Below are 21,976 nucleotides of genomic sequence, written 5' to 3' on the forward strand. Positions count from 1 at the left end.
GTCAGGCGGTACTGGCAACGGCCACGCTCAAAATGGTGCATTTCCTGTGCCACCCACACAAGAGCCAGTCCAAGGGCACTGGCAACAATCTCGCTCGAAAATCCCACGAAGGCCAGCCAGGCGGCACTGGCAACGGTCACGCTCAAAATGGTGCATTTCATGTGTCACTCACACAAGAGCCAGTCCAGGGGCACTGGCAACGATCTCGCTCGAAAACTTTCATGTGTCACCCGCACAAGAGCCAGTCCAGGGGCACTGGCAACAATCTTGCTCTAAAATCTTATGGTGGCCCCGCACAAGAGCCAGTTCAGTGGCACTATATATATATATATATATATATATATATATATATATATATATATACATACATATATACATATGTATATATACATATATATATGTCATATATATACATATATGTATGTATACATATATTTACATACATATATGTATATATACATATGTACATATATATATGTATATATACATATGTACATACACACACATATATAAAAATGTATATATACATATATATACATATATATATACATACATACATATATACATACATATATATATATGCATTTATATATATGGGAGAATTTATGAAAAAAACAACAGACAAAGACAGGTGGTGTAAACAACAAATGGACGTATTAGTTTAACACTCGGGAATAGAGAAAGTCTTTGATGTTTCTAGCTTACGATATAAATGTAGTGGTCAGCGATCTATTTGGCGAATGCCAGACAGAAGGATCACACAGGAGAGCGAAGAAAAAGGGGAGATGACAAAGAAGTGGTGACCCGAAGACGAGAAGCTGCGTGTGTGTGAGAGAATGCTGGTGATCTTAACGTATGTATGTGTGTATGTAGGTGTGAAGGTGTGAAAATGTGGGGAAGGGAATTGGTCAGTGCCAGAGTGTGCATGGTGGTGTGTTGTGTGATATGGTGTAGCATGGCGTGATGTGAGGGTGTTCGGAGGTGGGGAAGGCAAAGGCAGGGCAGCCGAGAGTGGGGAAAGCATGGGTGGAGTGGGGGTAGAGGGAGGGGTATGTGGATAGGCAGAGGTTGGGGTGGGTGTAAGGGATGGGATGGGTGAGATGAGCTTATGAGGGAGGGTTAAGGGGGAAGGGGAAGATTGATATAAGAGAGGGGGAAGGTGGGTATGGGAAGAGGGAGAAAGCGAGGAGAGAGGAAGAGAGTAAGGGGTGAAAAGAAGTAGGAGTGAAGAGAAGTACAGAGAAGTAGGAGTTGGAGCAGGAGAGGAGAGGTGGGTGAGAGGAAGTAGGAGGGAGGGCGGAGGGAGAGAGAGAGGCAGGAGAAGGGTTAGATGAAGAGGGGAGGGGAGTTGAACCCATGTGGCGCAAAGGAGCAAAGAGAGAAGATTAATCCCTGTTCACGGCGCAAACGGGAGTCCGGATGCCCCTGTGCAAGGACAATCCAAACATGGACAGGTGTTGCTGCAAGGAGTGACCGGCAGAGTGGAAATGGCGTGACACCGGGGTGTCATTGCAAACGTTGATGTCTCGGAGGTGTTCCGCGAATCGGTCGGCCAGGCGGCGCCCCGTTTGTCCGATGTACAGAGAATGGCAGAGAGAGCAGGAGATGCAATAGATGATGTTGGTAGAAGTGCAGGTGAAGGAGTCGGTGATGCGATAGGGTCGAGGATGGGTGCCGGTGAGGAGGGTGGTGTTGGAGAGGTAAGGGCAAGTGCGGCAGCGTGGGCGGGAGCAGGGGAACGAGCCAGGTTGGGAGGTTGGGTTGGGGAAGGAGCTGTGGACCAAGAGGTCTCGTAGGTTATGGGCTCGTTTGAAGGAAGGGAGGGGTCGGTTAAGGAAGAGGAAGATGTGGGAGGTGGAGGGGTCGGACTGGAGGCGCCAGAAAGCTTGGAGAATGGTGCGTTGGAGGGGTAGGGTGATGGGATGGTAGGTGAGGGGAAAAGGGAGGCGGGAGACGGCAGGGCGGGTTCAGGGGTAGAGAGCAGATGCACTTGAAATCAGGTGGCTACAGCTGGATGCCCTTCCTAATGCCAACCACTCCGAGAGTGTAGTGGCTGCTTTTATGTGCCACCGGCACAGAGGCCAGTCAGGCAGTACTGGCAACGCCCATGTTCAAAATGGTGTATTTTATTTGCCACCTGCACAGGAGCCAGTCCAACGGCACTGGCAACGATCTCACTCGAACGTCTTTGCACGTGCCAGGAAGGCGACGCTGGGCACAAGTGCTAGCACGATTTTGCTTTCGCTTGCCCCAACAGGTCTTCGCAAGTCGAGTTTCGTGTATATATTTTATGTATATATCATCATCATCATCATCATCGTTTAACGATGATGATGATGATGATGACATATACCAAACTATCCATCCCATGCAAGCATGGAAAATGAACATTCAGAGATGATGATGATGAGTTGTGTGTTTGTGTCTCCTTCAACTTTTTTCTTCGCTTTGGGGTACATCTAGTAAATTATAAAAACCATATAAATATATTTCTTAAACCATACAAATGTTTAAATTGTAAAACCCGTATAAATATATTTATAAACCATACAAATATTTAAATTGTAAAAAACATATAAATGTATTTATAAACTATATAAATGTATTTTTATTAGATATGTGTTGTTTCATCTTTTTGTGAAGTTCAGTCTTCTGCTTAGTAAGTTTGTAATGACCATAAATTTTTAATGTGAATTGTCTTCCTTTTAATTTTAGTCTTCCATATCGGTTTCAACAGACCAGTTGTTAAGGTGTTTTCTATACCATTCAACTGTAAAAGAAGAATTATAAATATTCAATTTCAACAATAAACTATATCATATTACATTGGAAAATATATATTTATATTTCTAAAATTGTAATTTCAAAAAACAACAAAAATTATCTGTCCTTTAGAAAATCAGTGTTTAAGGAAGAAGAATATATAGTGTATCAATGTAAGGTCAAAACAGGGGATCGTATGTATTATTACACAGGTCAATCTGCTACAATTTGGAAATCTAGATTACGTAATCATTTTGATTCATTTAAGTATAGAAGAAAATGTAATTCTATCATCATCGTTTAACGTCCGCTTTCCATGCTAGCATGGGTTGGACGATTTGACTGAGGATTGGCAAGCCAGAAGGCTGAAGCAGGCTCCAATCTAATCTGGCAGAGTTTCTACAGCTGGATGCCCTTCCTAACGCCAACCACTCCGAGAGTGTAGTGGGTGCTTCTACATGCCACCGGCACGAGGGCCAGTCACACGGTACTGGCAACGGCCATGCTCAAAAAGGTGTTTTTTACGTGCCACCTGCATGGGAGCCAGTCCAGCGGTATTGGCAACAACCTCGCTTCAATGATTTTCTAAACGTACCACCAGCACAAGTGCTAGGAGGCAACGCTGGTAACGATTACGCTCTAATGGTGCTATTTACGGGCCACTAGCATGGAAGCCAGACAGCTGCTCTGGCAATGAACATGCTCGACAGTGCTGTTAGTGCTCCACTGGCGCGGTGACCAGTCATCGAGCATGGTTCAATTACGATTTCACTTGCCCCAACAGGTTTTCGCAATTCTATGAATCTTAAGAAATGCATTTGGAATTTAAAAGACAGGAACATGCTGACCGAAGCTTTGTAATTGAATGTGGTAGGCAGAAGTTACTGCTGTGTGAATACATATGTGTGTAAGTGCTTGTGCCTCTCCAAGAGAGAGGGATTATTAGTTATACACCATCATACAATACTGGTCATTTTAAATGTGATTTTTACTTTGAGGAAATGTATTATATAATTACTTCTAAACTGGTATTATTAAACTGTAAAAGTACATTTACACTGAAATGTTCTCATAAGTATAGAAGAACATTTAAATATTTCAATACTGAATAACTCATCAATTATAACTGCTTTTCCTAAAACCTAATACACATAATTTTTCTAAAAGTTATTTTAGCATATTTAATAGATAGATAACTAATTGTCATGACATAGAATTTATATGTTTCCAATTGTTGTAACATAGAATTTTTTATTCATTCATTATCTACTGATGTCATCAAAAGTTAAATACTAAACTGGCTTTTCTTAGAATATTATATTACTTCTTAACATTCTTTTTGCAAGCAGTCAGCTATTAGAGATATTTTCTTAGTTCACATTGAATTTAATCCATCTTGGATTGCCTTGATAACATTGTGTTAGCATATATTTTCAGATATATTTGACTGGTATTTTATATCATTTTCTGTATCTAAATATACTGGCACTATAGAAACAATCATTGGTAATGTATGGTGTGCTCACCAATTAATGATGTGATTTTCTCCATTCTTATTCTTGTTGTTTTACACTCTGAATTTCTTGAAATTCTTCTAAGCAATATTTGGATTTACTTGTCATACATGAAAAATTACCTTGGATGTTCATTCTCCTTGTATTTATTGTTGTTTGTGGTGCTGCAATGGCCCAGTGGTTAGGGCAGCGGACTCGCGGTCATAGGATCGCAGTTTCAATTCCCAGACCAGGTGTTGTGAGTGTTTATTGAGTGAAAACACATAAAGCTCTACAAGGCTCCAGCAGGGGATGGTGGCGAACCCTGCTGTACTCTTCCACCGCAACTTTCTCTCATTCTTACTTCCTGTTTCTGTTGTGCCTGTAATTCAAAGGGTCAGCCTTGTCACACTGTGTCACGCTGAATATCCCCGAGAACTGCGTTAAGGGTACACGTGTCTGTGGAGTGCTCAGCCATTTGCACGTTAATTTCACGAGCAGGCTGTGCCGTTGATCGGATCAACTGGAACCCTCGACGTCGTAAGCAGCGGAGTGCCAACAACAACAACAAACCATAATTCACCTTTACATAGAGTGATTAGTGGTTAATGATGGGAAAGGTATCATAACACAGTAAAAACATTTATTCCAACAAAAAAAAAAGAAGCAATGCTATCCTGTTCATGCTAACTCCGAAAAAAATGCATGTAAAACTATAAGAATAAAAACTCACTTGTTCTTTCAATTCCAGTTTTCCAAGGTTCTTTTGTCTTCCATCCAAATTCAAGTATTTTGGTATAATCAATATTGTACTGATTATCATTAAAAACTCGATCTTTCACAAATTCAATGTACTTTGCAATATCATCTTCACTGGTAACATTTTTAGTCTAAAAATTCAAATAATAAAAAAATTACAAAAACACCCGAAACATATACTCTTTTACTTGTTTCAGTCATTTGAGTGTGGCCATGCTGGAGCACCGCCTTTAGTCGAGCAAATCAACCCCAGAACTTATTCTTTGTAAGCTTAGTACTTATTCTATTGGTCTCTTTTGCCAAACCGCTAAGTTATGGGGACGTAAACACACCAGCATCAGTTGTCAAGCGATGTTGGGGAGACAAACACAGACACACAAACACACACATATATATATACATATACATATATACGACGAGCTTCTTTCAGTTTCCATCTACCAAATCCACTCACAAGGCATTGGTCGGCCCAAGGCTATAGTAGAAGACACTTGCCCAAGGTGCCACACAGTGGGACTGAACCTGGAACCATGTGGTTGGTAAGCAAGCTACTTACCACACAGCCACTCCTGCACCTAAAATGTAATCGACGAGCATGAGATTCGAACTCATGCGGGGAGACCCCAATGGATTAGCAGTCCATTGCCTTAACCACTCGGCCACCTCATCCTCTAAAAGTTTTACAACCACGATGAGACTCGAACTCGCAATCTTCTGATTCGAAGTCAGACGCCTTATCCATTTATTAAAAATAAATTGATTTAAAATGTTTCAAAATAAATTATCTATTTTAAAATAGGTAACTTAAAATCTTAGCTTTTATCCACAACAGTCCTGGACTAAAAATGAATTTAATCAGTGAAGATAAATTGAGAAAGTATATGGTTTACTGTTATTGCTTTAGTCCCAGGGTCAGCCATGACTGAGCAAATCTATGAGCAAAAGTACTCCAGCCTTGACCACCATAGCTTTTTGTCAAGCTTAGTGCATCTATAATTACATAATCCAACATGTCCTTTTTAAAAAGACTGTAATGTGTGATTTGAAGAACATTTGGCTGCTATTTCTAGCAGTCATGCAACTATGTAGAGGCTTCCTCACTGGCTCATTTAGGGGTTTTGTTAGTGTTGATGGGATCATTATTAGCTGTGGTAGTAGCAGTGACAACAGTTGAGATGATGATGATGACGATGATGATGATGATGACAATGATGATGATGATCGTTTCTAAATCTACACCATAAACTGACAAATCTTACACTCCTTTATTGATATGTTACAGAGTTTAAAATCATCATCATCATCATCATCATCATCATCATTTAACGTCCATTGTCCATGCTGGCATGGGTTGGACAGTTTGACCAGGTTGGCACACTGGAAGGCTGCACCAGAATCCAGTCTGATTTGGCATGGTTTTCTACGGCTGGATGCCCTTCCTAATGCCAACCACTCCAAGAGTGTAATGGGTGCCTTTACTCGCCACCAGCAAAGATTACTCAGTTATTGAACTCTATATTAGTAGAGGGGACATAGGTGATTATATGATTAACTTCACATTATTTTTTTTCTTTTGATCCTTGGTGGGTGGAAAGGCAAAGTTGACCCTAGCAGGATTTGAACTTACAAAATAAAGAGCCATGATTAACAGGTATTTTTGTCCAATACTCTACTGATCCTACCTTTCCATCACCTTTATTATTTAATTATCATCCTCAACCAACATTCCTGTGCTACTTAAGTTTTTATGTCTACTAATGTTATCAAATCAATCCTTGTGCTAGTCGTTTTGCCAGTCGTTTTGCAAGTATACACAAGGTGTAACAATTTTGAACTGATATTATCACCTTCATCAACATCATTATCATTTGAAATCCACTTTCCATGCTGGCATGGGTTGCACAGGTCATTATGATATGAGACAGTTCTTATTTGAATCTATTGCCTCTTAGATATGTCAAAGGATCATATCACACTTGTACATTTTAGTTTTGTCTTAGTTTCTACACTTGCATGCATTTCTTATCACTGGTCACTTTACAGAGTGTCATCATCATCGTTTAACGTCCGTTTTCCATGCTAGCATGGGTTGGACGATTTGACTGAGGACTGGTGAAACCGGAAGGCAACACCAGGCTCCAATCTGATTTGGCAGAGTTTCTACAGCTGGATGCCCTTCCTAACGCCAACCACTCAGAGAGTGTAGTGGGTGCTTTTACGTGTCACCCGTATGAAGGCCAGTCAGGCGGTACTGGCAACGGCCACGCTCAAAATGGTGTATTTTATGTGCCACCCACACAAGAGCCAGTCCAGGGGCACTGGCAACAATCAAGTGTATTGGATGTATTTTATAGGGACACTATAAAGGGCTCTCAAGCACCGAACAAAACTAGAGGGTCATTCACTAACCATTTTACAAAGTGTACTGGGTGTACTTTATCAAGGTACCTGTACTAGTAAGTGGGATCTGTCTGGTATACTGTAAGATAACTGCCTAAAATTGCTTTGAAGTGAAGTAATTTCTATGAAGCTCAGAGGCTAGGATGTTAATGTGAAAGACCGCTGATTACATGTTCATGTGTGGAGGCGCAATGGCCCAGTGGTCAGGGCAGCGGACTGGCGGTCATAGGATCGCAGTTTCGATTCCCAGACCGAGCGTTGTGGTGTTTATTGAGCGAAAACACCTAAAGCTCCATGAGGCTCCAGCAGGGGATGGTGGCGAACCCTGCTGTACTCTTCCACCACAACTTTCTCTCACTCTTACTTCCTGTTTCTATTGTGCCTGTAATTCAAAGGGTCAGCCTTGTCACACTGAATCTCTCCAACAACTTCGTTTAGGGTACACGTGTCTGTGGAGTGCTCAGCCACTTGCACATTAATTTCACGAGCAGGCTGTTCCATTGATCGGATGAACTGGAACCCTCGACGTCGTAAGCGACGGAGTGCCAACAACAACATGTTCATGTGTTCAAAGCTTGTAACAACTATTATGTTATGTCACTAGACAAGATACCTAATCTCTACTTGACGAAGTCTGCCTGGCTGACAACAGACTCTGCATTTTACAATAAAAAGGACAGCTAGCTATAAAGACACTTCTTCTTAAATACCCAGAATCTGTAAAAGCCACCAGATCTATACTAGCATTGAACAATTGCTAGAGTGTAACACTTTTTCACACAGCTGTCCTCATCCATATGCAACACATGACCGTATCAGCACATTCGTCCCACTTGCACACCAAATCAGATACTTCTTATGTCCAATGGATAGTAATGAGAACATATATATATATTAATACTTACTTTTTTTACTAGAAGTTTTGCCAGCCCAAGAATGGAAATTGAAAATTTACTGCCAATATTGTAGATTTCTCCATGTTTACCCTTATGGATAAGAATATCAATGGCATTGATGACATCACTGACATAGACGAAATTTCGTACTTTTTGCCCATCTCCATGAATGGTGCTGAAAAGAAACAATGAGAAATATAAATAGATAACTTTTAGATAGTTTGATATTTCATTTGACTGCTTACCTAACCACCAATTGTTGATCACTTACTATAAGATAACTTAATGCATAATACGAGGATGGATTTTCTTTTCATGTCTGAAAGGCCACATTAAGTTAAGTGTAAAAGATTGCATGCCACCACCGCCTGTGTTGTCTTCATCATCATCATCATTGTTTAACATTTGCTTTCCATGCTGGCATAGGTTGGACGGTTTGACTGAGGGCTGGCAAGCTAGAAGGCTCCAATCCAATCTGGCAAAGTTTCTACAGCTGGATGCCCTTCCAAGAGTGTAGTGGGTGCTTTTTACATGCCACCAGCATGAGGGCTAGTCAGGTGGTACTAGCATCAACCATGCTTGAATGATGCTTTTTTTATGTGCCACCCACTCGGGAGCCAGTCAGGAGACACTGGCAATGACTACACTCATAAGGTGCTTTTTATATGCCACTGGCATGGGACCAGTCAGCCAGCACTGGCATCAGCCATGCCCAAATGGTGTATTTTACGTGCCACCGGCGCAGGTGCCAATCAACTGGTACTGTCATTGGCCACGACAATGACTTCACCTGCCTCAACAGGTCTTCGCAAGCACAGTTTATTGCCCAGTAATTGAAAGGTACTCTTAAATGGGTGCGTTATGCTGCACTGGCATAGGCCACAGTTACGGTCTCACTTGGCTTGCCAGGTCTTCTCAAGCACAGCATTTCTCCAAAGGTCTCGGTCAGTTGTCATTGCCTCGGTGAAGCCCAATGTTTGAAGGTTGTGCTTCACCACCTCATCCCAGGTCTTCCTGGGTCTACCTCTTCCACAGGTTCCCTCTATTGCTAGGGTGTGCACTTTTTCACACAGATGTCCTCATCCATATGCAACACATGACCAGTGAATATTTTAACCTAAATCATGGAATAGTGTTTAACAGTTTACATGGCAATTATTATAGGACCTCTTCCCAAGACTAGACCACAGATCTCTTTGACTGAGGTTAAATAATAAAAAAATGAAAAAAAAGAGAAAAAAATTCTAACCAACCATTTTTCATCTTTCAGAAGTAGAGAGATAAATCGTGATATAACCTGTAGTGAAATATATAGATAGTACACTGTTTGATGTGGCTGCATGTTATGTTATCACAAGAGTTTATACAGAGATGAAAGAATAAATATAAGATCTATACATTTACTACATAAAAATATAATTCTTCTTTCAATCATAATACATAGAATCAAATTGTAGTAGTTAGCTGAACGAAGTAATCTGATGCATGAAAGTGCAGAGATAGGAAGTGTAAAACAGTGAAGTGACGGCTCTCAGTCATATCAGCTATGAAGCATAGAGAAATAGATGGACATAGCAACGATGTAAATGGCTCTAAGTCTAATCAACTAAGAAAAGCTGGGTTGGCAAGCTGTTTTTATCAATGGAATGCTAGACATTCTACAAACTTCCAAAAGAAACGCCAAGCTTCTTGAATAATTAAAAATTAAGTTTCGTGGTATTGATGTTTCAAGAAACTTAGGAAGGGAGATTACTCTATGATCCTTCTTGCAAGGGAGATCATTCAACTATTTATCTATACCTCTACAAACCTATTTGAAACAAACATATAATCAAACATTCCATCTGCGTTTACTTTCAACACAAGGAATAATAACTCAGACAAAACATCCAAGGTAAACAAGTTTGAAAACATTTTCTTGTGAATCTTATCTATAAAAGGCAGATTTTCTCTGTGTGTGTGTGTGTGTGTGTGTGTGTGTGTGTATGTTTAAAATTCATACGTTTACAAAATTCCAAATTTCTTGGATTAAAGAATTGGAATTAATATTCTAAATACAGTAAGTTAGGTCACAGCGATCTTTGAAGCAGTTGACAATGATGCTGCTACACCAGTCTTTGGGTATGACTCCCTCATGTACAACCTGGTTAACTATATGGGTGATTAGGCCATAACCCACACCACCTGATATTTTAAGCATCTCATCAGTGATTCCTGAGGGGCCTGGGGCTTTCCTGGTCTTCATGGCTTTACCTACCATGATACTGTCTATTTGGATTGTCAGTCCTCCTTTGGGATCCACAGTAGGCAGACTCTCTCTCCTCTCATGCATTGTCTACATCTAGTAGCCTTCCATAGTAGCATTTCCAAGCTTCTTTCTTTGCAGAATCAGTAACTGCAAGAAAATCACCATCCATGTGAACACACTTCTCCCCAACACACATACACACACACATGGATACAAATTAAAAAATGGACAGATTATTGTTAATGGCATCAAAACATTAATAAATTAGTTATGCAGATGTGGGTATAAATATAATTAAGTAGAAAACCAGGAGAAAGTTCATAATAGTTCTACATAGATAGGAGAGAGAATGGAGTGTACAAAGAGGAGATAGATGGTGGTGGGTAGTGGTCAGTTATAACAACAAGATAATGGCCATTCATTCGAAAGAGAATAAGGTGACACAGCAGAGTGTATGAAGCTATGAGCATATGTGACAGGGTTGAATAGCAAAGAAAAAGAAAAATAATTAAGAAGAAAAGACAAGAAAGGACAGGACAACAATCTCCTACTAAGTACACATTTGTCTAAACATCTAACTGCCAAAATGTTAAAAATCCTCCATATGTGCAAAAGCATGACAACTCCAGGAAAACTTTAAGCATAAAATGTAAATAACAATGAGGGCTAAAAGACAATCAAGTTAGAAGGGTATTAGTAGTGGTTACTGGAGTGCTATTATATAACGAATTAATAATCATATAAATAACCATGTCCAAAAGACATGAAAAACTGAAGTTGTAAGACCTGGTATCAGACTATTCAAAGGATAAAGTTGAAGAATCTGAAAAATTTCACCAGGGGAAGTGAATTAAAAACAAATCAGAAATAATAAATAATTTTCAAACTCAAGTGAAATATATCATTTGACCAATTCATTTCCTATACCCAAGTCTTGTTTACATAGATTACATGTAAACATCTCCCATCCTTTGATGCTGGATTTTAGGTTTGTGATCCAGTTTGAACATTAATCTATCTGTATTATATGCCTGTTGTCATATCATAGACCCATGGTCGAAGATCTGGGATCTCAATCACAACTACCACTCCACACTATACTGTGGCCATGTGCTGCAATTATACATTCCACTAGGGTCTTCCAAATTAATTGCTCAAAGTACATATGTATGATAAGTACATTTTCAGCTCATAATAGGGAGTTCAACTTCCTCGTGGATTTACAGAACTGCTACCATCACCAGAGTTTTTCAATCGTTTTCGCCCAACTTGACATTAATGTTTTTTACTGGTGTTGAGTAATGGCAGGAAAATTAGCCCAATGTGTTTTGAGCTTTTAGCAATATTCTCTTCAAAGACTGGAATGCTTTTGACCGTGAATCCATTTTGATTAGTGCTAACTTGAAGCTAAAGAACAACATGAACACAAAAAGAAAGCAAAAATACTAAAATAATCTGAGATGTTGATGGAATATTTTTAACTTGCCTTGTCAGGGTATTGGTGAGGTCCATATATGTTGTTGGCACGGATCATAATCACAGGTAACTATTAATAAGGAAAGTGAGAAATAATCATAATTGCAGGTAACTACTGGTGAAGAAGCAGTCATCATTTATGATTAGAGGTAACTTATAATGGTGAGGTTGGGTGAGAAACAATCATGTTCATTTGTTTTACGGTTGTTTTCCATACTAACATGGCTAGCGCTAACAGCACCATCCGAGCGTGATCATTGCCAGAGCAGCTGTCCGGCTTCCATGCTGGTGGCACGTAAAAAGCACCATTTGAGCGTGATTGTTACCAGCGTCACCTTACTGGCACGTGAAAAGTCATTTGAGCGAGGTCTATATATATATATATATATATATATATATATATATATATATATATATATATATATATATATATATATATATATATATATATATATCGATAGATAGATAGATAGATAGATAGATATATGAACGTAAGTTCATAAGATAATCGTTTATTCCTTTGTCATCTCTTTTTCTTATTACTGCTCTGCACTCGACTAAATCTTTGTTCAGAAGTATGCACATATTGAGTTGTACATCATGTTATTAGTATTGGCAATGCCAAGTGAAATACACACACACACACTCACACACATGTGTATATATGTTCTCATACAAGTTTTATAGAATTTCTGTCTATCAAATTCATTAAAAAGACACTGGTCAGTCCGGGGCAATAGTAGAAAGTACTCACTCAAGGATGTAACATTGGGGCTGAATCTAAAAAAAAACGTGTAGTTGTGAATACACCTTCTTAACTACACTGTCATGTCTGTGCCAAGGTAAATTGTTGGTGATGGTTTCAGTAGAAGCTGGACACCCACAATATCAACAAATATACACAGTAGGAAAAAATGCTTTTTACCTTGTAAGTTCTCCAGTATGACATCACAATGCACTCTGCTGCAGCTTTAGTTGCAGCATATGGATTGCTTGGTTGGAAACTGCTTTCCTCACAACATATCTTGTAATAAATATGGAAAGGAAATATTTCGATTAGCGTACATGCCTTGTAATTTCTAACATAGAAACAAAGCCTCCCATTTTAAGGGATATTATGATACATTATATATGAGCGGGACGGGATCGTTGCCAGTGCCCCTGGACTGGCTCATGTGCGGGCGACACATGAAATCTTCCAAGCGGGATCATTGCCGGTGCCCCTGGGCTGGCTCTTGTGCGGGTGACGCATGAGGTTTTTCAAGCGAGATCGTTGCCAGTGCCCCTGGACTGGCTCTTGTGCTGGTGACACATGAAATTTCTTCGAGCGAGATTGTTGCCGGTGCCCCTGAACTGGCTCTTGTGGGGTTGTTGTGGAATTTTCGAGCGGGATCGTTGCTGGTGCCCCTGGACTGGCTCTTGTGCGGGTGACACATGAGGTTTCTCGAGCGAGATGAGCGTGGTCGTTGCCAGTACTGCCTGACTGGCCTTTGTGCGGGTGACACGTAAAAGCACCCACTACACTCTCTGAGTGGTTGGCGTTAGGAAGGGCATCCAGCTGTAGAAACACTGCCAAATCAGATTGGAGCCTGGTGTAGCCATCTGGTTTCACCAGTCCTCAGTCAAATCGTCCAACCCATGCTAGCATGGAAAGCGGACGTTAAACGACGATGACGATGACGACGATATTAACCTTGATATTTGATTTAGCTTTATTTTATTGACATAATAATACTGAAATGCAAAATTGGTCCAGGAGGAATTTGGACTCAGAAGACAAAGGAGTGCTCGGTAAATATTGCAAGACAATTTGTTTGGTACTCGATGATGTCAATCCATTTTCAAGTAATGTTAACCTTACTAATTTTATTTGAAATGCAGTAAACTAAAACAATATTTCAAATATACACCCTAAAACTGAGAGTAATTATCTAAGAGAAGTAAAATCTTAAAAGTTTTGGTTGTGTATGTATATGTATGAGGACATGGATGACTAACGGGATAGGGTACTGGATAATCAACAATAAAGTTTATAGCTTGAATTACATTACTGATATTGTATCATGTCCATGTCCAAGATATCTCACTTTCAAATTACCTTGTCTTCTTTGATATAAGCAGGTACAACAGCTTTCATTTCACTGCTCTTCATGGTGACAACACTACCCAATTGATAAGTGCATTTCTATCTCATAATAGTGACTTCGATTTCCTTGTGGATTTACAGAATTGCTACTATCACACTGGAATTTAGCCTCAGACCAGAGTTTCTTAATCATCTTGGCCCAATTTGCCATTGGATTTGGCATGTGTCATGAATAATTTTTGAAAACTTTATGTAATGACAAAGAAATTGATCCAAAGTATTTCCAGCTTTTAGCAATATTCTATTCAAAGAAGGATTCTGTTCATTTTATTCTCAAGATAAAGCTGGTTTTCAGAGATTCCTGATGTTTCTCTTTGAAAGTTTTCTGAGTAATGTGATTTTACTAAATATGCATATTTCGTAATAATCTGTGAGAACACATGAAATTAATGTTTTTTTTTTTTACTGAAGTCTTCAGTTCAGTAACACTGAACAATTCTAATGTTAATGGATTTGCTAAATTTAGATTTTAATTTGTAAACATGTTTTATGAAATGTGTATAATATTCTACAGGAAACTATGCTTGTGTATCCTCTTGATTCAACAACAATATTTGCTCTGATTGCAACATTATTCATGAGACAATTTGTAGGACTGATTTTATAAAACAAAAGGAAAAAGATGTAGCAGAATTTCAAGCCTGTTGTTTTATTTCTGAAATAGCTTAAATCTGTTGAATTAATAATTATGATCACTTTTAATTAATATCAATGTCAAAAAACTCACTTCATTATGTGCACCACCATATATCTCATCTGTGCTCATGTGGAAAAATAATTTTATATTCAGATCTTTAGCAGCATTTATGAGAACATGGCTTCCATAAACATTTGTCAATGAAAATTTCAGGGGATTTTCAAATGACAAATCTGAAAAATCAAAAGAAAAAGGAAAAAGTACAATAAAACATATTAGGTGTTGTGTTAGTCAGTATTATAAATAAATATTGGGAGTGCATGAAAGGTTGAATGAAGAGAGGGTAGAACAAACAGCCAAGAAATCAGTGGTACATATTGATCAAGATGTTTAACTCATGGAGTGTACCTTACTCTTAGAAAATACCACATGTTGATACTGATCATCGTTGTAAGCAAACGCAGTACTATCAAAAGAATGATTGTTTTGTTAGCTTTTGTTTTTATTACTGTAATCAAATCCTAACATGCGCCTTTATATCTTTTATTATCAAGTACACATACACTCTCTCACACACACATACATACACACATGCACCAAATTAAAAAAAAGGTGGTTTATTAGCAATTAGAACCTAAAGTGTTGTTTATACTTTTACAGATTTGGAAATAAGCACACGTTTTCAGTGGTTTTCTTATAAGACTGACAGAGGTAGTTGAGTTTAACCCGAGGCGTTAAGTATTGCTGATGAGGATTAAGATGGTCTACATCAAAATCCGAAATCGCAATCCAATTATGTACACTGGGGACTCACGTCCATTTGTCAGTCACTTGAAACAGTGCATTTGTGGTTTTGAGTTGGTTTAACTCTTATCATTAGCAAAAGTGGTGCTAGTCACTACCCTCTGTCACTTTTGTGACCTCTTTCTCTCTTTATATACATACATATATTCTCCTTTATATATATGTATTCTTCCTCACATTTGGATTTTTATGTATTCTCTCTCCCACTTGGATTTGAAATGTTGCCAAATTTATAATATGTCTTTTCTACAGTAATTTTCTGCATTTTCATGCAGCTGAAGATTGCTCTTCATATTGCATTTAATGTAATGCTCGCATTACTTAAATAAATTGGAGTAGCATGAAACGTGTGTACTGCAATCACCTTTGAAATCCGTGTTGCTTATTTTTTGATTTTGATCACCTATCCTTTTGGGATACGATATTCGGGTGCCTACGCATAAGTACCATATTCAACCTTGAATCTATATCTAAACCGTCTACATATATATATATATATATATATATATATATATATACTTTATATACATATGCACACACACACACACACACGACAGGCTTCTTTCAGTTTCCATTTACCAAATCCACTCATAAGACTTTCATTTGCCTGAGGCTATAGAAGACACTTGCTCAAGTTGCTATGCAATGGAACTGAACCCAGAACCATGGGGTTGGGAAGCAATACTTTTCACACCACACTAGTCTATGTATGTGTGTGTGTGCATGTTTGTTACTTCATTCCTTGTGTGTCACTTCTAGTCATTTGACCTCCACCATTTTCAACATGACTTAAGACAGGACAACACATATTTCTTAATCTCTCACATTTTTCTTTCTTTCCTGTACACATTTTCTTTCTTTTAGATAATTTTCGAAGACGAACTTAAGCTCAGAATGTCAGACACTTCCACTTTCTTAATCACTCATTGAGAGTTAAACTAATAACTAATACAATGTATTAATTTTTGTCTTGAACATATATGTGCATGGGTTTGTATGAGCATATACACATATATGCATATAAATACATTATAAATACACACACGCACACACACATATAATTAACAACAATGGAGTAGGCAGTGTTAATACAGAATTAATTTAACATTTACATGTCAACAAAAGCCAAGTACAAAGGTAATATACATATATATATATATATATATATATATATATATATATATGTATGTATGTATGTATGTATGTATGTATGTATAAAGAGAGAAAAGGATAAAGAGACCAATGGCAAAGATAGAATTATATTTTATGGATAAAGTCTTACAGCTGTTTCAGGGAAAAGCCAATGTATCCCTTCATCGGAGACGGTAATAGTAGAAGAATGAATTATTACATCTATAGGAGGAGAGTTGTAGTAAGACGTGAGAGCGATGTGCTGAAAAAAGAACAAAGAAGAAACAGTACTTGGAGTGGAGCTTCATTCCAGCAGTAAACATCCATGTAAAGAATCCTTGTGGGCATTTTCCGGAGTTGATTGTAGGAGCAAAGGTGGATATATATCATATCATGTCCAGTGTACTCTGTGCGTTGTTTACTCAAAGGATAGCCCAAATCAAGTGAGAGATGTGTGTAGGGTTAAGAGGTCAAGACAGGAAGGGAAGGGGGAAAGAAGCAATTCAAGTGAGGAACAGTAGTGAGCAGTTGTATGGTCAGTTATTCTCACGTCTTACTACAACTCTCCTCCTATAGATGTAATAATCCATTCTTCTACTATTACCGTCTCCGATGAAGGGATACATTGGATTTTCCCTGAAACAGCTGTAAGACTTTATCCATAAAATATATTTCTAACTTTGCCATTGTTCGCTTTATCCTTTTCTCTCTTTATACATACACACGCTAATACATGACCTATGTTATATACCCCACTCTTGTTTATACAATGAATGGGGCAAAACTAGTCGGTATACAGCACTTACTTGGTATGACCTGTATCTTTGGGTTTGGTTGAATCCAATACCCTTCATAACCTTATTATATATATATATATTTTAGGCCACCCTGTATATATATATATATATATATATATATATATATATATATATATACACAGGGTGGCCTAAAAGTAGGTTTACAGTTATTACATAGGCACTTTAAATTTCTTTTAAAACATTTTATTACATTTAAATTTCTATCTTACAAACTGAAAAGGGAGTGTGTTGTGTTCTTGAGCAAGACACTTTATTTCACGTTGCTCCAGTTCACTCATCTGTAGAAATGAGTTGCGATGTCACAGGAGCCAAGCTGTATCGGCCCCTTTGCCTTTCCTTTGGATAACACTGGTGGCGTGGAGAGGGGAGGCTGGTACGCATGGACGACTGCTGGTCTTCCATAAAAACTTGTGCCTCAGAGGATGACTTTCTAGGTGTAATCCCATGGTCAGTCATGACCGAGGGGAGTCTCAGCAACCCTGTACCTCTTCTACTGCATGATGCCTGTTTCTGTCCCTTTATCATACTTTAACTTCTCATTATCTGGCATCAAGCACCCTCCCTTAATACTATACCGCCACCACCAGTTGAAGGGTCTTGTCTTACATGTTACTTGGTGACCTCACTAGTGCTGGTGTCACATAAAAGGTACTCAGTACAATGCGTGAGGTCGTTGGTATTAGGAAGGGCAGTCAAAGCAGACATGTGAGCTTGATGCAGTTCTCTGGTTCATTGGTTTTTGTCAAACCATCCAGCCCATATCAGCATGGAAGTGGTAAAGACCCCTTCAGTCATGAATGACCATGGGATCGCACCTAGAAAGTTCCCCTCCAAAGTATAAGACTGCTAAAAATGTTTTATGGAAAGCCAGCAGTCACCCATGCATACCAGCCTCCCCTCTCCACAACACCAATGTTATCCAAAGGAAAGGCAAAGGCCGATACAGCTTGGCACCAGTGACGTCATGATTCGTTTCCACAGCTGAGTGAACTGGAGCAACATGAAATAAAGTGTCTTGTTCAAGAACACAACACACAATTTGGTCCAGGAATCGAACTCACAACCTCATGATTGTGAGCCACTGAGTCATGCAACATGGAAAATGTATATAAAAAACCAATGATGATGATGACAAGCTGTATTTTATAAGATATATCCACATACCGACATGCGATTCAGCAGCAAGATGGAGGATAGTGTCAATGTTGTTGTTTTTAAGTGCATCGTATACAGTTTGAGGATCACAAATATCTCCCTGAAAAAAAGCAACAAGAAATCAAAATTTTAGTTATTACATCAGAGATTTGAACCGGGTTGATTTGATTGGATATATGGGTGACAACACTACTTTCACTTTCTGTTTCACTTTAAGATTAAGAGTAATAGCCTGAACTGTAAGATTCTTCTCTCCTCGTGGAAACTGCATTTTTTTTTTTTATCACTTAGTCAAGAAGAAGTGCAGTCTTCATGACCTTTTTCAAAACCTTATTAGACAAAAATAGCATTACACTGTAGAACAAGGCTGGGAGAATCCATCTCAATGACTTTCATACTCTCCATTCACTCAGTTTCACTCTTTTTTTTTTATCTATTAATCATGAGGGAAGAGCAGTTCCCATGACCCTTCATAAAACCCCCAAGACTAAAGGAAGGAAAGGAAAGACGTATATCATGAAACCAGAACCTTAGCCTGAATGCTTGCAACAGAGTGGACCCCACTAAAGAGTCTCGAGGATTAAATGATGGTGTTAGACTGGGTGATGGATTATGTCAACCACATGAATAGGCCACAGCAGAATTTGAACTGAAGAATGCAAACAGCAAGAACAGACATTCCAAAGCAGCTCATTTGACACTCTAATGATTCTACTGGTCCACAACCTAAGGTTCATGCTTCATTGACACTGGAAGATGTGAAGCAAAGCTGACTTTCGTAGGAATTGATCTCAGAACTCAAAGAACCAGAATAAATGTCAAGGCATTTCAGCCAACACACTAATGTTTTCTTCTATATCCCTATATCATAGTGTGTGTGTGTGTGTGTGTGCAAATGAAGATGGTGAAGTAACCTATTATGTATATGTTAAATTATTCGTGGTATCACTTACCTCAATAAATTTGTAGTTGGGTTTTGTGCAGAGATGCTCAAGAGGTTTCAATGAAGAACAGTAATTCAACTGCAAAAAGAAAAACTTAAATATATTTATCTATCTATACACACACACACACACACACATATACATATATATATAAGTATATATATATATATATATATATATATATATATATATATATATATATATATATATATATATATAAAATACACACACACTGGTTGAGCTGAGTATCCTGTTGTTGCAGGGTAATTTCCACAATAGAATGCCTTAACAGATGTTCAGAATAGCACACCTGCACAAGGAGGATTTTCTCCATTTTGATAGGGATTTTTCAAATGTGTTTTTCAACACAGCATTGCAAAAAAGTTTTAGGAAATTTATGCAATCATCTTTTTAACCCTTCTTTTCCAGACACCAATTTTGTTCAATTTGTTTTTGCACTATAAACTTAAAAACAATGGGGGACACTTTCTTGGTGAAAAAAAAAAAAAAAGACATTTTTGAAACTTTCTGAATTTTGTCAAACACCTTTCCCCAAATTTGTACTGATTTTGGCATTTTTTTTTCTGCACTATGCACAGTCTTGTAGGTACTTCCAGTTAACCCCTATGTTACATGGCTGTAACTCCACCTCCTTCTCATTAAACACTTTAGTTAGGATGTCTCTAAATCTTTGATTATCCAAAGGATCCTTAAGCTTCCATATCTTTCTTTTTCAGCTTGGTCTGGTTCTTGAAATCCTTCTAACCTGTAGTCTGAAATCACCAATGACTAACCTATGCAGAGAGGTACATTCTTCACTCGGGAAAGTCTATGCATTTTAGAGCAACCATGTATCTTAGTTTCTGGTGAGAATGTAGTCAATCTGACTAGCTTGCCTACCAAATTGATAGGTTATCAGGTGACAGGCAGCCCTCCTGAAGTTGCTGAACTTGCTGATGACAGAGTTCTGGTGACAAACACAGTAAGGGAAGCAGAGGAATTGATGCAGGAGGTGGAGACTGTATTGATGAGTGAGGGGCTGAAAATGAATGAGAATAAGATGAAGTATCTGGTAAAGAACATTAAGTCAGAGAAGATTATGAATGTAGGCGGGAAGCCACTAGAGTTGGTCGAGGACTTCCTGTAGCTGGGAGTAAAGATTGGGAACACAGAGGATAATATACATATATGTTTAGAAAAATCCAAGAAGTATACAAGAAAATAATTTAAGTTTTTGCTAATAAAATAGAAGAAAATGTTTCTTACTTTATCATAATTAACAATGAAGTATTCTGGATATTTCTCCACAAGATGGATCACAAGATGGCTACCACTACAAAAATAAAACAAAATATTAATAATAGTTTCAAATTTAGGTATAAGATCAGCAATTTAGATAGAGGGGTTTAGTTGATTACATCAACTGATCCTTTTTGAACTCAAAAATTAAAGAGGCAGAAGAAATGACACCAAGTGCTAGGTTGACAGGTGATGGAGACAATACAAAGACAGACATAAAGTGTGGAGATTTATGTTAAGTAGAATGATTTAAAAAAAAAAATTAAAATGTAAGTAAACAGGAATGGCTGTGTGGTAAGTAGCTTGCTTACCAACCACATGGTTCTGGGTTCAGTCCCACTGCATGGCACCTTGGGCAAGTGTCTTGTACTATAGCCTCGGGCCAACCAAAGCCTTGTGGGTGGATTTGGTAGACGGAAATTGAAAGAAGCCCGTCGTATATATATATATATATATATATATATATATATATATATATATATATATATATATATATATATATATATGTATATGTATGTGTGTGTGTGTTTGTCCCCCCTCCACCAATATCGCTTGACAACTGATACTGGTGTGTTTATGTCCCCGTAACTTAGCGGTTTGGCAGAAGAGACCGATAGAATAAGTACTAGGCTTACAAAGAATAAGTCCTGGGGTCGATTTGCTCGACTAAAGGCGGTGCTCCAGCATGGCCACAGTCAAATGACTGAAACAAATAAAAGAGTAAAAGAGTAAAGAGTATAGTATACAAACATGTTGATGACAAAACAGCCCTTCTGATACAGGAGGATGTCTATTTTGGGGCCACACCAGGAACTGCACAAATCCTAAATCAACCTGATTACTAAGGGCAGATACCCTCTCCAACAGTCATTCTCTGACCTACAGGTGTAATTTTAGAGTGATTCAATCCACTCTTGCCATTTCTGCCACTCTCACCCGACCTTCAAAAACTCACTCATGGATAGCTACTCCCTCTCTATGCTTACCTTCCTTTTTAAGTTGATAAG

The 21,976-nt window shown here is 38.4% G+C and overlaps 1 protein-coding gene, 1 long non-coding RNA gene and 1 other non-coding gene across 4 annotated transcripts in view; 1 reads left to right on the forward strand and 2 right to left on the reverse strand.

Annotated features, from left to right (window-relative positions):
* Positions 1-946: 946 nt before the first annotated feature.
* LOC149129169 (UDP-D-glucose 4,6-dehydratase-like) overlaps positions 947-21,976 on the reverse strand; it is a 33,677-nt gene continuing 12,647 nt past the window's right edge. For both annotated transcript variants that reach the window (XM_089346736.1, XM_089346735.1), the window contains exons 3-12: positions 20,937-21,003; positions 19,680-19,748; positions 18,736-18,826; positions 14,909-15,051; positions 12,961-13,059; positions 12,046-12,105; positions 9,565-9,608; positions 8,321-8,486; positions 4,990-5,146; positions 947-2,770 (exon numbers count right to left, since the gene is read on the reverse strand). In XM_089346736.1, coding sequence (XP_089202862.1) covers positions 2,712-2,770; positions 4,990-5,146; positions 8,321-8,486; positions 9,565-9,608; positions 12,046-12,105; positions 12,961-13,059; positions 14,909-15,051; positions 18,736-18,826; positions 19,680-19,748; positions 20,937-21,003 — 955 coding nt within the window. In that variant the 3' untranslated portion in view covers positions 947-2,711. The remainder of the gene's footprint in view (positions 2,771-4,989; positions 5,147-8,320; positions 8,487-9,564; positions 9,609-12,045; positions 12,106-12,960; positions 13,060-14,908; positions 15,052-18,735; positions 18,827-19,679; positions 19,749-20,936; positions 21,004-21,976) is intronic.
* Positions 5,603-5,684, reverse strand: Trnas-gcu (transfer RNA serine (anticodon GCU)). Its single transcript has one exon. It is a non-coding gene; the product is annotated as a tRNA-Ser (tRNA).
* LOC149129171 (uncharacterized) lies at positions 10,094-20,930 on the forward strand. Its single transcript, XR_016240322.1, has 2 exons — positions 10,094-10,205; positions 20,408-20,930. It is a non-coding gene; the product is annotated as an uncharacterized LOC149129171 (long non-coding RNA).

The sequence above is a fragment of the Octopus bimaculoides genome, unplaced genomic scaffold (assembly GCF_046866305.1).
Source record: "Octopus bimaculoides isolate indiv1 unplaced genomic scaffold, ASM4686630v1 contig131, whole genome shotgun sequence".
NCBI lineage: Eukaryota > Metazoa > Mollusca > Cephalopoda > Octopoda > Octopodidae > Octopus > Octopus bimaculoides.